The 17968-nt window shown below is 34.9% G+C and overlaps 1 protein-coding gene across 2 annotated transcripts in view; it reads left to right on the top strand.

Moving 5' to 3' along the window:
* The first annotated feature begins 4969 nt into the window (after positions 1-4969).
* rtkna (rhotekin a) overlaps positions 4970-17968 on the top strand; it is a 69490-nt gene continuing 56491 nt past the window's right edge. For both annotated transcript variants that reach the window (XM_084115861.1, XM_084115865.1), the window contains exon 1: positions 4970-5317. In XM_084115861.1, coding sequence (XP_083971987.1) covers positions 5207-5317 — 111 coding nt within the window. In that variant the 5' untranslated portion in view covers positions 4970-5206. The remainder of the gene's footprint in view (positions 5318-17968) is intronic.

The following is a 17968-nucleotide window of genomic DNA, read 5'->3' as shown; positions in this document are numbered from 1 at the left end:
AATAATTATCTCCACCGTGTTTTGGAGAAAAGCATTTATTTCATAATGTGATTTACCCCAACTTTCAATTATTTTACTTCAATGAAAGGTTAGATTTTTGTGAATTTTTTTAATGAAAGATCAAAAGGATAAACAATGAATATTTATTTTTACAGCCATTTACCAGGGGTGTCAATAATTCTGACCACAACTGAATCTTCACAATCCTCTGATGTCTTCACCATCCATCATTTTGAGTGTATTTTTGTGTAATTGAGTGGCAGTTTCTCTCTGCAGATGATAAGGTTGTGGGGTGTTGCAGCATCTGTCTGGGTAGAAATACAGTTTACATTCACAGTACATTTAAGTACAAGCATTTAAGTTAATGAAAGCGAAAACTAGTCAATTGTGAATGGGCAGACAGTGAGCCCTTTACAATTTTAAGGAAAAAGGAAAAAAGTGATAAAACGCCATAGGATACTGTAGCATATATACATGTATACTGTATACAAGCTACAGTATCCTATGGCGTTTTATCTCTCTCTCTCTCTCTCTCTCTCTCTCTCTCTCTCTAACTCTAACTCACTCACTCACACTGTGTGTGTGTGTGTGTGTGTGTGTGTGTGTGTGTGTGTGTGTGTGTGTGTGTGTGTGTGAGAGAGAGAGAGAGAGAGAGAGAGAGAGTAATAATTGAAAACAAACAAAATGGATCATAAATTCAATATATCTGTCACTTACTTGCTTATTGGAGAAGAGAGAAGTATCCTCAACTGAACAGAGCTGCTCACATTACATGATCTGTTAAAAATAAAAGCTGGGGGAGAAAATATGATTGGTTACAATCTGAAAGATAAAATGTATAGGTATTGTAACTGTTGAGAGTGCACTGACAGTCTGTGTAGTTGGATGGTTGAACTCCAGGCAATCAATCACATTTTTTACACTCCCTTTACCTCCAGAAAAAGTGGATTGTATTCTTAGCCACCATTCATATTTCAATATTTTATCCTAAATTTATCGTTACCTGACTGCTAATATTCCACCTAAATAAGTCTGATAAGTTGACTGTTGAGTATATAAGTGCCATATATGTGCCAACTTTATGTTTAGATATTAAACAAAGTTTGAAATAAAGCATAAATGCATACATTTTAAAATAATAATAATTAAAAAAAAAAATGTTTTTGAAAAAAAGAAAAAGAAATGGGTCACAGATTTTGCACCTATTAATATAAACCACTGAAGCCTGAACAGTTGGCAGGCAAAGCAGTAGAACTTGTTAATGTTTTAAAGTTTAAACCACACTCATTGGCCTGAACATGTTTATTTTCCATTTAGCCTTCTAGTAAAAATCAAAAGAGAAAATGAATGCTGTGGTTAATGGAATCAAAAGCTTGTTGCTTTTCAAAGGCATTCTTTTATTCTGTTACACAAAAGTATCTTTTACTTTTACTTTAGGGTGTCACCATTGTTGTGCCAGTTCTTGCCAAACTGAATCCTTTAACTATAACCACGTAACTGAATAAAGATTTTAAGCGCAGGGTGTGATGTGAGAAAAATAGAACAAAATGACAGAATTCCAAAATTGTGGATAATAAAGAAACATACTTATTTAATGGCATCTGCTCTCTAATTTTCTCTTGAGTGATGTTCCATCTTTGCAAGTGAACTTCCTTCTCTTTTCGCAATGAATCTCCTTTTACCTGCATGATCTATCTATCTTGCTTCCTCTCTGTCATATTGGGCCTGTTTGCACCAGCCTATTAGGATGCATTTTGGTCAATTGGATCACAAGTAGACGAGGGAGACACATTTACATCTTTTGTCCTCTTCCAACCACTTCTGTCCTGATTTCTTTGAGGGGAAGGTCTTTTGGAGAGTAAATGTATGTGCTTTTTAAATCTTTCGATCTAATGGACACAATAAGCTCACCCAATTTGAATGCGCCCGGAGACGACAGAAAAACATACGGAGAGCTGCAGCTTTAGTTTCTGCTCTGATAGCCGCAAGACCATGCCGAATGTTAGAAATCAGGAATGGTGAGAGAACATTGTGATTGGTACATTTTTCATCTTCAAACCAAATTTGGGTCTTCAAAGTTTAAATCCTGTCTGGCTACCGTACTTCACATAATGTTTATGCATTAGATCAGTATTTGTCAGCCTTTTGTGGCTGTTCGAGCACTTTCGACCACACTACGTTTTATATACACCTGTATTTAGCATCATCCTTGTGATCCAATCAGTCAAAATGCATCTGTGAACAGGGCCAATATATCACATATTCACCTAAAAATAAAAGGTAACATTAGGTAAACATTGGGTAACAAAATCAGTGCAATTTCTTTTTTCATATTATTTGTTAAACTACAAGAGAACACCAGATGAAAATTTTAAAATGATCACAGTAGCCAATATATTTCATAAATCATAACATAACACTACATTTTGAAACTGGATATTTCCTTTAAAAACAAATTAAAGTCATTGGCTTCTCCAGTTGAATCATCACTTTCTCAAATTTCTTAATGATCAGAATAGATTGGGACGCAGAAATCGCAAGGTGGTGGGACATATTTCTATATTAATGAAAGGTGGTGTACAGACATAACAGCGTCTTTTTTATTATTATTTTTTTTTATTTACCAGGACAGTTCATATTAACAACAGTACACCTGTAACATGTCAGAATTAGCCAGGGAAAGCATAAAACCTTATAAACAATTGACAACTATAAAAGTACAACTGTAGTAGTACAGTTGTGTTTGTCCGCTACACAGTAGCTGCAGCAGAGGAACAATATGAAAGTGTTAGGAAAGGTCAGTAAAATTAGTTCCGAAAAACAGCATAGTTATACGCACAGGCAGCAACAACAAAGAATTCGGTAAAAGCACAAAACCAACAATCTAAGTAGCATGCACTGTCAGTAAAGCAGGTTACAACATTTGTTAGATGCAGATTAAGATAATAAGCGTTAACATTATTAGCAAGGTCCTAAAAGCATGCAATTACAGTTTACATCAAAGTACCGAAAAAAGACACATTCACAACTGAAACACAAGATGGCATCTAGAAGCGTTCTTCATCAGCAGTAAGCCTTGACATTTTTGAAAAAGATTTGTGATTTTGTATTGCTCTCTGGGCATTATCTTATGCCCATTGTTGCACAATGTTTAGAACTACCATTTTGTCTAGTCACAACACATTAACTCATCTGCTTAGTAATTAGGCCTACAGTTACAGTATTTATAGGCCAATGATTTACCCTATTACAATAGTCCCTTTACAGTTACTGCTAGCTATCATAAAATTACACTTAGCCTACTTGTAGGTTTAAAATTTAATTTCCAACAACAAATGTTTTAGCAACATATATATTTTAGTAAAATTATTGCGATCCTATTAAATAGCGCTCTGTTTGGCGAGCATTTGCGCATCATGGAAATATTTGCATGACTTTCTAATTTTTACAGATGGAGAATATACCTGTGACTTTTAAAGTTATGCACTGAGGAAAACGCCATGTCTCAAACGCACAAAAGATATAGGCTATGCTGTTTGCCATGGTGGATTTGATCCATGATCGACCATTAGGGCAGTTTAAGAATAGTGTGCACATCAAATTATCTTGATTCATTGAACCTGGGTAAAATTAGCAGGATTGCATGAACTTAAATTGTCCTCATGGAACCGCTTTAGCCCACTTTTCTGACAATGAATCGTGTTTACGTGATTCCCATGTTCCATTTTGTCGTGTCAAGGTAACTATGTATCAACGTGTGGTGGGCGGATCGATCCTGAATTTCGATACTGACGTGGTATCGAAAAGGATCGATCCTCACATAAAAATATCGATCCAAATGTGTGTTTTTTACCTGTAATTTTTATTAATTTAGCACGCAATTCAGTGCGTAAAATAAGCTTCTAAGTGGAAAAATAAGCGAATGTTAGCGGATAATTGTGTAGGATAGAACTTTTTCTCCTAGTCATCTGGATACAAGACGAAACCAAGCAATCACAGAGAGCGTTTGATGCTGGTGCTTCGCTGAGCTCACAGGCCCAGTGCGTTTAGGAAACGAAGACTTGCTTAGATGACAGAGAACAAATCGGGAGTTATTTCGCAATAAACAAACCAAAAGTGTACATAATGGTTCAAAATGTTGACGTCAGTAAGATTTTTTTAATGAAATTAATATTTTTATTCAGCAAGGATCGATGCATTCAATTGATCAAAAGTGACAGTCAAGGGTTTTACACTGTTAAAAAAAAAAAATCTACTTAATATAAATGCTGTTCTTTCAACAAAAATATGAAACTGTTTTCAACATTGATAATAATAAGAAATGTTTCCTGAGCAGCAAATCAGCATATTAAAATGAATTATCATCATGACTGGAGTAATGATGCTGAAAATTCAGCTTTGATCACATGAATAAATTACAGTTTACTATGACATAGAAAACAGATAGCCTATGTTAAATTGTAATATTACAGTTTTTACTGTATTTTTTATCAAATAAATGCAGAAGAGAATTAAAAATCTTACAGACCCCAAACTTTCAACAGTAGGCTAGTGTACAATAGTACATTTACTATAATTAGGGTAGTTTTGTAAACAGGCGAGTAAATATTTAGTAGTCATGAAAACGTATTCAGATTTAGCATATTAATGATGCAGTCACCTCATAAATCATGACACACTGCTCTAAAACAGGAAAGTTTTAACAAGTTCTAGTGCATGCTTTTAAAATGAAAAAGTATTGGTAGCCTATCGGTATCGATACTGGCGATATTGGCCCTGCATTTACTTGGTATCGGATCGATACCGAAATTTGCAGTATCGCCCACCAAATGTTGCCCCCTAAACCTGTTTTGTTGATATAGCCTAAGCCTACCGCTTATCCGCCGACAGAGGACGCTGTTTTGCTGGCTCACAATCTCGGAAAAAAACTTATCTGCTCTGGGAATTCAATCACACGCTCTGTAGATGCGAGATTAAAGTAGGCTACTGTGAGAGCAGCAGAGTAGCTTGCGATCATCCGTTTTTGCTGTTATAGTTTTTTAACAGAAAATAGAGGGATCGAGGGACGTCATTTTATATGAACGTGACTGTGACAGTGATCCGCTGCAACGTGGAGCGTCTCCAAACCAAACTGCGGCTTGGTCTCTCAGGTCTGTGAGAATAAACAGCGTTGTTTGGGAGTGAAGGATCAACTTAAAAATCGCGAATGTTTTGCCGAAATCAGACAGCGAGAGCGACTGTCGCTCGGGGCTCCGCGCTGGAGATGGAGATCCGCCGTGGAAAGTTCAGACAGAGTGTTTTCATGGAGACCCCGCAGGTAAAGAAGCTCCGGTGATCACTGTGTCCAGAGGCTCAGCTGGACTCTATGTGTTGGGTGTACAGTCGGTCGTTTACTTTTCCTAAATATTAACATTTACGAACACCAGTTGTCTAATAATGGTTCTTTTATCCATTGATAAAGGAGTAATTTATAGGTAACTGTAATTTCCTACAATCAGAATAAATGACGCAGTGCGAGTGGCTCTGTTTTGTCCGGCTTATTGTGGGGCTTAAAGTCAAAAGTGTTTGTTTAAGTGGTGTAGGCTAACTGTTAAGAAAAACGTACAGTGATGGAATATTGTTTTAAATTATCATTGATAGGCTATTTGAAAGACATTTGTCAGTGTGGCTTAACCAAAACGCAAGAGGCCTTTTTATATTAAACCTATAGACCTCATGACTGATTGAAGTTAAAATAATATTAAATTAAAAACAATAAATGCAAAAAAAAAAAAAAAAAAAAAAAGGACTATTCTTATTTTATGTATTATTGCAGTAACCTACTTGTTACCAAATGTTTTACCCTGCACAGTATAATTTTTTAATTAATGTGCCCTCATAATGTTTGATCAAAATAATTTCCCTTCCCCTTTCAACAATATCTCTTCTCTGATGATGTGTTTACTGGCATGAGGGTGGGATCAAACTGTCACTTACATCACAGCTATAGCCAACCACAATTATCCAACAATCCAATGAATTCCTAATGGACAAAGTCAAGTCCCGGCCTACTTTTTTTCTTGTCCTGCCGGCTGTATCTTTGATTTTGTATTCTTTTTATTTTTTTCCAAAAATGTGTGAAACAAACATGAATACATATATTGCATTAACTAAACCTTGACGTGTTTTAAACTAGATATTTCTCCTTTATAATTTCTGATACTTATTTGTCATTGACCCCCAGTATCTTATCAAACACTGCAGTAGATCCCTTGCATTCTTCCAAGGGGAAAGGGCTAAATGGCATCTGTATATGATTATCCCAGAGTAGGTTGAGTTAAAAGAGAACTCTGTCTAACCCCTAATTATTTTTATACGTAGCCTGCTGTGGTGAGATGGAAAGAAGCATGGTTGGTTCAGAATGTGGCTGTTGGATGTGTAGAGTCCCAGTGGCAGCTCTGGGCTGCTGTGCCTGAATTCCTTGTTTGGCTTGGGAGTTGGGACCTTAGTCTTCATTCTGCTGCGGTGACTATATGTTTACATTTTAGTTGTGCAGGAGGATTTAAATCCACGTTGATTTGACATTCAGGGATCTTAAATCTTAGGCAGATATATTGTCCTGAATGAACAGGAAAAGTCACATGGACTGTGTCAGCTTTTGATTCATTGGTTGTTTATAGCAATGGTTCTCAAGAGGCCTCAAAATGACTTAACATTTTTAAACTAAGATATAAACATTAAAATAATCTATAATCTAAATCGTATACCTGAAAAAAGGGTAAATTAATAAATTCTTAAAATGTTAGGGGCATTTTCTTATAATAAATATACTGTATATTCTGTTATTTAGCCAAGCTCTAAAATATTTTATAGTGTAAAAAAACAAACATTATCCAGTAAATTACAGATGAATTGAAGAGACATGTAAATTCATTTGTTTAAAAAGAGTGGGAACCCTGAAGAACATTCAGCTCCTAAAAATGTTGGAATTCTGAAATGTATTATTTTAGTTACTTTTTTAATTTAAAGAAACTGGGAATATATTTTCAAAAAAATTAAAACCTATGGCTAGGGGGTCTTTGAATATTATTGTTGGGGGTCCTTGAAAAAAAGTTTGAGAACCACTGGTTTATAGTCTTCTCAGTCCACATTCAAGATTTTTGTTCATTCAAGTCCATGCAAGTATTATAAAATTACTGTCAGAGTTAGAAGCTCAATTAATAACAGTTAAAGGGAAAGTTCACAGAAAAATGAAAATTCTGTCATTTACTCTCAACCGGGTGTGTTAAATTTTTAAATAAACACTCAAAAATAAAGTTCTTATTTTTTATCACTGAATTATGTTCTGTTTTATTCTTTAACCGCTCTAATCAGACTTTGCATATCTTTTTCATTAATACGATTTGCCTACTAGCCCCTATCAGTATCATTTAGGCACCAAATGCACGTTTCTAATTCAGTCCCTCATTCAAGATGCATGTGACTTTACTCAAGTCATTGTGTGCTTTGTTGAAAAGCCTTTAAGACATCCCAGTTCCCCGCTGACATCATATTACCCCCTATAGAGTGGATGAGATGTATTCTGTTTGATATCTTCACCGTGGCTGTTGATTGGAAATCAATATGACCTAATGAAACTCTTTTTAAAGAGATCTTTTTACCTTTGCATACACACACAGAGATGGGTGATCTGATTGAACTTTACATTATCTTGCCCCAGTTTGCAGTAATAGTGTGAAAGCTCAGGTGAAGCAATTATACTGAGCGGTAGAGGGGAGGAAGATTGCTGGATCAGTTAAGTAGACTTAAAAGCAGTAATGGAAAAATTGGCTCACAGATCTTGTGTAATGACTTTGTTTTATGCCAAGTCTCCAACAGACCTTAAACCTTTGCAGTGCACTCTTTTTAATTGCCAAAACTGATGCAAAATGCATATTTCTTGGGTTGTTTTCTATCATGCCAGTTGTCAATTTAATCACACTTTCATTTTTAGATTTGTCTATTTTTTTTTTTGGTTTGTTTTTTTGGTTTGCTTACAACACGGTCCATTAAAACCACAGTGAGGGACTCTGCCACATATATCCCTGAAGGAAGTTAAAAGTGATGTAGTCTACACACCACCAGACACACCCTTCCACCCACACCACTTGCTTCTTTCCTAACGGATCTCTGCTTAATTCATTCTGTACTGGATTCTCCAAGATGATTGCTCACGATTATTGATGCTATCAAGATTTTTTTTTTTACCTGCATTGGTTTTGTTAGACAAGTTTCCCTCAGCAGGCAAAGATTGCTTGTTTTACACAGCCTGAGTTGCTGTTTTTTTTCCTGACTGATTCTGTGTTTTTTTCATGGTGATGTTTTATCCATTGACTGGCTCTCCTGTGTATTTTCTTTGAGCACTTGACCATACTCTGCACTTCCTTAGGAAAAGGAAGATATGCAGAGACAAACTACATTTCAAAAGTTTGGAATTAGTGTGATCTATCTATCTATCTATCTATCTATCTATCTATCTATCTATCTATCTATCTATCTATCTATCTATCTATCTATCTATCTATCTAATCTATCTATCTATCTATCTATCTTATTATCTTATATAAATACAGTAGCCTATATATATTTAAAAAATAATGTTTTTTAAAAGACATCTCTTCTGCTCGCCAAGACTGGATTTCTTTGATTAAAAATACAAAACAAGCAGTAATATTGTGAAATATTACAATTTAAAATAACAGTTTTTTATTTTAATATATTTTAAAATGTATTTTATTCTTGTGATGCAATGCTGAATATTTAGCATCATTACTCAAGCCTTCAGTGTCACATGATCCTTCAGAAAAAAAATCTTGATTTGCTGCTCAAGAAACATTTATTATTATTATCAATGTTGAAAACAGTTGTGTACATTTTTTGATTCTTTGATGAATAGAAAGTTAAAAAGACCAGCATTTATTTGAAATAGAATCTTTTGTAAGTTGTAAGCCAAACCAAACTTTTGAATGGCAGTGTATTTATTAATACTTTTAATCAGCAAGGATGCATTAAGTGATTAAAAGGGACAGTATACATCTATAATGTTACTATATATATATATATATATATATATATTATTTATTTTATTTTTATTTATTTTATTTTTTTAAATAAATGCTGTTCTTGTGAACTTTCTATTCATCAAAATATTCCTGAAAAAAACACACCTCAATTTCCACAAAAAGTTTAAGCAGCACAACTGTTTTCAACATTGATAATAATAGTAAATGTTTCTTGAGCATCAACTCATCCTATTATAATTATTTCTCAAGGATCATGTGACACTGAAGACTGGAGTATTGATGCTGAAAATTCAGCTTTGCCATCACAGGAATACATAAAATAGAATTCAATTATTTTATAATCAATTATTTTAAATTGTAATACCTCACAATATCAAATAAATGCAGCCTTGGTGAGGATAATATATGCCTTTCAAAAACAATAAAAAAATCTTACCAACCCCAAACGTTATTGAACAGTATTGTACCAGCTACTATATTAAAATATTTCTTGCTGTGGTTCGTGTTAGATGCATAATATAATACAGATGCTTCTTTGTGCGCACTTGTATCTTTAGCTGAAGATTGTAATTCCACTCATATATTTGGGTTTCCTAGGACTTGTAAGGTCACACATTACACTTATGTGGCGCCTTTCGCCATGTTCAGAATGAGGCAGTACATGCCATAAGCTACGAAGGAGTTGATATCTTGTAGAAATGCAAAAACTTCCCCTTCAGCATGTTAGCAGCACTGCCAGGCCCCAGAGAACAATGGGGAATCTTTCAGCACGGGGGCCCAAACAGGAGCACATGCTTTTGGATTTAAACGAAGGTCCCTGGCAGAAAGCCCTATTAAGAGGAACCGGAGAGGAGGATAATCATCCACGCTCTGATGTCATAGGTGCCTCGCTCTTAGTTAGTATGCCAGGCTGAACCGTGAGAGCTAGGAAGAGGCGTATTGAGCTTTGCTTGAATTCTGTATTTATAAAAGAGAGGGGATGTTTTAGTTTCAGTGACAACAGGTTTTTGTTTTTTTGTTTTTATCTTTGTTTGCTTTGCTTAGAATAGTTTTTTGAACCGAACCCAAGAAGCATATTGGCAAAAACCTCTAATAATAAGAACAAACATCCTGTGATTGTGTTGTGAAAGAAAAAATGGTATAGAGACCATAAGGGGGAGTGTTATAGAAACATTGCATACAAGGCATTCCACCGAATAATTATTGACAACAAATGACAATCCCATTTTATAGTTTTGTTTTGCTGCCTATTATTCACATTTCTATAAACCATGCATGAGTTTATATCATGGTATTTAACACTTTTTAACCGTGTTTCCTGTATTTTCTAATTCATAGCCAAATAGTTTACAGGGTTTAATACAGTATGATACAAATACATAGTCAAATGCCAAAGATGCATAGTTTGATCTTTTAAGGGGTGGGTTACACAGCTTTCCATTGACACATCTTACCCCAATCTCCCGCATACAAGAATATTTCTGTGACATAAGATATAAACAGGTGACAGAATACAGTATGTTGCAGTTCATTATAAATGTCATGTACTAGGTCTTTTAGTCTATGCTGTTTTCAGTTGATACAAGAACAACTTCACTAAACATTATTTTTAGGTCGGACACCATGGAATAAATCATATCAAGCCTTGTGCTTTGTTACTTTTTGTATGAAACAATTTCTGTTCATTTTATTATGAAATTCAAACACTATTAAATGCTCTTTAATGTGGTGTGACAGATCGCTGTGGCCGCCTCAGTTCAAGGATTGCGGCAGAGCAGAGCGCACATTAAACTGACCGTCTCTTCAGCGTTACTACCAGTTATAGCATTAAATACACATGAATGAACATCAGAAGGTATGTTGAAAGATACCGTAAGATACAGTAACAAACCATGTATAGTTTACTGCATTTGTTGAGATTTTTTTTTCTTCTTGAGAAAAATTGACATTTACTGTACCTCCTATATATGCAAATGAATCTGTATCGAATCCAATTGAATTGAGATTGGAATAGAGTACAATCACTAATTGTTCATTGAAATCGAATCATGGAATTTGTGTCAATGGCCGTCCCTACCATGCACAGTTGCCGTGTTGGGTAAGTTACTCTAAAATAGTAATTAATATAGCTACTAATTACATCTTCAACTGTGTAATTAGATTACTATACTAATTACTCTCTAAAAGTATTGCATTACTTATAACCATTTACTTTCTAAATCCCATATCAACCTCGACGAGTTGAACTATACAAGGACAGTCACGAAACTGCACTTTTGTTTTTTTCAGATAAACAATACATTTACATAAATTATTCTTCAACTTACCAAAGTGTGCAATGGGAGAAAGTTACATTAAAAACAACATGTCAAATCCACTATTGTTTTACATAGAATTCTTGTATAGTCCATACAGTATTTAATGCAATTACATCAGAAGTAACTGTAATTAAATTACAGAAAAGTTAAGAGTAATCCCTTACTTTACTTTAACAAAGGAAAAGTAATTAGATTACACCAAATACATTACAAGTCAAGTAATTGCATAAAAAATATTAAGAGCTGCTGTAAAACACTCTTAGCTACACATTGTGGATATTGAAAACAGGCACAGTATTTAGTTGACATTGACTTCTAAACACCCTTCAGTATTGGCATGTTTTTGTCCTAAAAATAATTTGAGGCTCAGATGTTCACCAACAGCAGGATGTCAAATAGTCCAGGACTCAACCCAGGATCTTGTGCTCAAGGACATCAAGATCAAGTCCAGTCCACTTTTATCTTATCTCACTTGTGCAGACCTGACATGGGCATTATTCATACAACTGAACATGTCATGTGATGTTTTTCTTGTTAGGCAGATTACTCGTATCTCCCGAATTGCATCACAACCACAGAAATCAATGTTTCATTTCATTTCAGAAATGAATTTACTGTTTAATTTCTGTTAGATGAATGTTCTTCTCTCTCAGTGGGATGTTTTTGTCTCTTGCTGTGGTGTGTCTTCAGTTCAGTTTAATTTGTATATGTAGCCTATATTGTTCCAAAGCAAAGAGAACAATGGTATGAAAAATGTTGCTGCTTTAGCTCTAATCATGCTGTAACATTGTAGAATAAACAAACTCTATCAATGAATCGATTGGCTTCCAGTCTTATATCCACCATAGTGAGAATTTTTATTTCTCCTTTTCACTTTTATTGAAGTGGTCCATCCTCTCACACATACTGACTGTCTGTTTAATGTTTCAAGACATTTGTAACTATGTGAATGTGCACTCATAAGTTGTCTGATAATTTAAAATGTATTTTAGTGTTAATAATAAAATGTGTCACTTGTTAGCAAGACACATTTAATTCAATTCTGTCATCGTTTCCAAACGTGCATCAACACCCGGACAGTTAAATGTATGTGCAGACTAATGCTGAAATCATTGCCATATGTTGGTTTTTACTCGGCCTCCAGCAGCTTCTTGCAGCTACAGTCAAATAACAAACACAAAAAACAGAACCTAATTCAGATTGATATCTTGAATTAGACTTTCTTTCTTTTTTTTTTCATTTAAAGGCAGGGTTTCATTATCTAAATGACTCTGGCATTATATAATGCTTAACCTTGCTCTTTTTAGAAGGCTGAGTGTTTGTCTTGTAGCTTGAAGGAAGATCTTCCAGACAGAGAGGGATGAGACAATGTAGAGGCCCAGACTTTTGTTAACGTCATTAACTGTTTCTTAATCAACTTGGTTCAGCTTAAGGGGAGTTACTTCATTCATGCGTACCTGTCTGTCTAGAAAAAAAGGATGTGAGTCACACTCTCTTTGGCAGTTGCATGCCCTCACACAGCCCTGAAGTGATCACTGTTATAACAACAACCACTGTTATTATACTAGTTCTAATTGCTTGTGTTTGTGTCATAAGAGAGTTAATCCTCAAAGTGGATGCTTTTTCATAAACTCCATCCTCTTAAACATTATAGTGTGTGAGAGTGTCAGTTGGGGAAACTACTTTGAAACTGTTAAAGCAGTTCAACTGCAGTGATGCTAAGCTAACCTTTTGAAAAGGTTTTAGTTTGGCACTTACATCGAACTACAATGAAACTATATAAGGGGGCAGTATCTTTTTAAATATAAATCAGATGATATATGCCTCATTTATTTTCACAATCAGAGCAGCTTTTTTAGGCACAAAAGTTAGAGAAAAGAAATCCTGAAAAAAACATCACAGTTAAAAAATATTAAGCAAATGTTTATTTAGCACCAAATAAGCATTTTCTGTATTTTGTACGCTAGGAAGTTTGATTTAGATTTAGACTAAATTTGATTTAGTGAATGCATTTTAGATGGATCACTTTGAACAATGATTCACAAAGATTTTATGTGGGAGTGAGAGGACAGACAGTGAGTTGATTATTCCCTTACACAAATACAACTATAGGCTACTTCTTCCATTTTGTTCAACTTTGAAAAATAAAAAATTAAACAATAATTATTAGGGTACATGGAGCTAAAGGCGCACCGGTGTAGAAGACACATTCGACTTCATTCTCTTTTAAACCACTAGATGACACAAAAATTCAGCTCAGCACTTTTCTTAACAACCGCTTTTGATGATGCATGTGGAAATTTGGCTGATCCTTGAAATACTTTTTAAACAAACAAACCACTTTTATGATTTATATTCATACAAAATCTGTTGCTTCATCAGTGTATGCAAACAAAATGTAAAAATCTATTTAAAAATAATTTAAAATTTAAAATAATTACTTAATTTATAATAATTATAATAATTTATTAATGTTACAGCAAAGCTGAATTTTCATTATCATTATCTTCAGTGTCATATGATCCTTCAGAAACCATTCTAATATACTGATTTGCTGCTTAAGAAACATCTCTTGTCAATGTTGAAAACAGTGGTGCTGCTTAATATTTTTGTGAAAACTATTTTTTTAGCTTGTTACTGAAAAAACAACATTGTTTTGAAAACCGCTGAACTGCACCTTCACTGTTCTAAAAATGTAGTTGATAGTGTCACACTACATTTAGTTGGTTATTCCGCAACATTGCTGAGTGTTCATGGGTCTGTGCATCTAGGAAATGATCCGAGTAAACAGTGAAATTGCAGTTTGAGGTTCTCATTGTGTTTTACCCTGTGGACTTGATGGAATCTGCCCTTTTGCCCGTCTTTCTATTCGTCCGTGAAACTCAGTCCGACTATGTGTGGGTTGAGCACAGCATTGTGGTTGTACTCTAAAAGCGATGACGAGCACAGCTGTCTCACACAGACACTGTACTGTTATGTCACTGCTGGATGCGGTCCAAACCATTACATACCTGTATGTGTAATAGTGTTCACATCACAGAGCTGGCTCACTAAAACAACACTATACATGAACACCTGTGCAAAACACTCTTGTGGGATTGACTCAGGCTGCTAGAGTATGTAACACGCAGATGTCATATGAACAAAGACCTCGTGTCAATAATGTGCTAACATGCTCAGTGTGACTTCAGACACCAAACTGGCACCCATGAACTTCTGACGTTTCTCTCACAATGCCCTCAGCAGCTAAACATAGCATTAATCCTCATATTCCCCACCCTGATCTGTTGAGCTTTAATGCTGTCTGTACTCCTAAGCCAGTATGAGTATTTTTGTTCCACAATGACAAGATTAAAATGTCTCTTTTCTAGAACTCTCTTAGACAATCTGCCTTCAGTCAGTTGCGGCCATTCCTAGGCTGGACAGTGAGAGTGAGAGTTTAATGATCTTCAATCTTAATTTATTTCTGGACGAATCACATTAAAGCAGAGTCAGCAGGAGGTTGGTTTGTGTGTCCACACACTTTGAGAATGTCTGGTATTTGTTAACATTTATTAACTAGTTTTGTGCTCCGGCAACTGTGTCTAGGCCACTGTCACATCTCTGTGAGGAACTCTGGAGCGCTTGCAATGCTTGTGTTTTTCCTCATTTGTAAGTTTCCTCATTACTGTTGTACTGTTGTATTATAAGAACTCCTCCCTCTCTTGTTCTGTGCATGTAGTTTAAAGCACTTTTTTACTTTTTTGATAAATGTAAAATGTAGCCTACCTAGTCAGAAGATTTTAATATGATTTTTTAAATATATACTTATGTTCACCAAAGCTGCATTTATTTGATCAAAAATACAGTAAAAACAGTAATATTTGTGAAATAAATTGTACTTTAAAAAAAATATATATATATATTATGGCAAAGCTGTTTTGTTTTTTTTAGTAGCCACTCTAGTCTTCAGTGTCACATGATCCTTCATAATCATTCTAATATGCTGCTTTCTAAGAAACATTTCTTAATATTATAAATGTCGAAAACAGTTGTGATGCTTAGGCTAATGTTTGTGGAAACGGTGAAACTTTTTTTTTTTCAGGATTCTTTAAATAGAAATTCAGAAATCTTTAAATAAAACAGCATTTATTTAAAATATTGATACAAGGAATTTGAAAAATAATAAACGTATTCATTTCTTTCAAAAAATGACCTGAAATATTAAAATGTTATATGTAGCTTAACCTTGTCCATATTGCACCTTGCCTACTGTGACCAAAAAAACACGTTATTTTATATTATTTGAGTCAATTGAAATGTATTTAATTCAGGTCTTTTTTTTATGTTCTATATTAGTAATTGGAACTGAACTGATCGGAAAACGAACTGATAAGAATGTAACATACCTTGAAATGCAATGTAAGTTGCTTTGGATAAAAGCATCTGCCAAATGCATATTTGGTATAGCAAATGTAATTGGTATAGCAGCTGTTATTATTAGAGCCCAGACCCCAACAAACCAACATAAAAAATGCATGGCATGAACCAATAGAAAGAGGAAACTATTCCTCTTCTGGTACATCCTCTAAAAGGTGACTTTGGTGAAATAAATAGATTAAACCCAATCCCATTGTCATCATGAGAGTATTTTCATCTATGTCATTAACACACTTCTTGGTGTATTTTGAGAACTCCCTCTCATGGGCTTCTAAATGCTCTTCTAAGAGCACTAAATTTACTCTGATAATAAGGTGGCGTGCCAGGACGATTGCATCACAACTGCTGTTAGACCAACTTAACTCATTGTTAGATTATTCTTATCTTGTTTTCCATCAGAAAGACAAGATTTTCCCTTACTATTCACATCATTTGTACATCAGTCTTTCCTCATGATGTCAGAGAAAGTAGAATTATGTAATGTGAGAACTTCTCTCATCCAGTTGACTCATCTTGCATGAGCTGTTTTAGTCTGTTTTAGTGAGACAGAAGTGACTCAACCATTAACCCAAGGTTATGTATATCTAAACCTTTGGGGCTTGATGACTGAGAAACTGATACACCTGGAGATTGCTTTACCTTTACACGTGTTCAGATTGTAACTATGTTAACAACGCAAATTGCAGACTTGATCTATTAGCCTACATTAGGAAGATGTTTTCATATGAAGGTACAATACAATTGATTAAATTTTAGGTATCCCGATGTTTTTAAGTCTTCACCTCCCTTTCTTTTTAGGTAACTAGCTCCACTATTATATAATGTTATATAACATGTAGTTCACCATGCCAAGGAGATAGTTGTAGGCTAATGTTAAAGGATCTGAACAAATAACACAAATAAATACGCTGTTAAATATAACCCCCATGGATGCTCAAATAGGATTGTTCATGCAGTTGTTGTTTTTTTTAAGATGGAAAGCATATTCTGGACGACAACTGTCTGATTAAAAATAACCTCAGTTTACTCTTCTTGTAAATAACCCTAGCAGCTATAATGTTTGGGCTGTCTGGTGTAGCAATAGTTCACTGTTCTGAGTTTAGAGTGATGTTTCCACATGCGACTGTCGTGTGTCTGCGACTTTTCTCTCTCTCCTGGACAGCTGCTTTTTCCCTCACTGGAGAGAAAACCTCACTAAACAGAAACATAAAAACACTGGCGCCCTGTTCTCCGCTGCTATGGCCCGGCCTTACTGCTTTATTTGACCTTTTATTGCTGTAAAATGTGGTTTGTTGCTAATTTGGTTAGCTCATGCGTTAGGCAATGAATCTGAGACATATTGTTCTTTATTTACATAAAGTTCAACCAGTGCGTTGAATAAATGCTTTTATAATTGTCCTTTAGGGGGAGACATTGCTCTTTTTTGAAGACATTACAAGTCAATGGCTTACCAGCTATAAGCATCAACACATTGATTCTTCTCTCTGACATGCTGTACTTCAATCACATTATTAGACACTAATGAACTGTTACAAACACTCTTGATTTTTATTTTATTTTTATTTTATTTTAGCTGATATTGACGCGTGTCATCAAATCATTTTAAAATGTATTTAATGAGCTTTCTGTATAGTTTGTGGTACATTTATATTTGATTTATTTTGTATGTGTTTGAGAGAGAGAGAGAGAGAGAGAGAGAGCGAGAGAGAGAGAGAGAGAGAGAGAGAGAGGGTTGATTTGTTGGCAATGGAGGGGTCCTGGGACGGGGTCCAGATCACACGGGCTGCAGCTGACTTTAGAAATGAAACGTCTCCAGGGAGCTGATGAGCCTAGAGAAACTCACTGCCCGTGGACATGTGGAGCATGTTAGCAGCACAGTGACTCTGGCAGCAGCTCAGAGCAGACAGGAAGTTCTGGAGACCCCAAAGAACCAAAACTTTAAGGATAGAAATCTGGGCTCAGAAATCTTATTTCTAGACTCAATGTATAGCAACAAGTGACAGCCAGTAACTCCATGATGTTAAATGTTCTTTTGGTTTTGTTTAAATGTACAAATGTGGTTTTGTTTTGTATTGTGTTGTTATAACCATTTTAAGATAAACTAACTGCTTGTTGTGATTTGGTATTGATGAGTAACGTTGTATAAATTTAAGCAATAATGTAAGAGAGATTGTGGTATGTTGTGCATAG

Source organism: Abramis brama (assembly GCF_963993115.1).
Source record: "Abramis brama genome assembly, chromosome: 5".
Classification (NCBI taxonomy): domain Eukaryota; kingdom Metazoa; phylum Chordata; class Actinopteri; order Cypriniformes; family Leuciscidae; genus Abramis; species Abramis brama.
The sequence above is the reverse complement of the archived record's forward strand: the minus strand, read 5'-3'. Positions and strand labels throughout refer to the sequence as shown.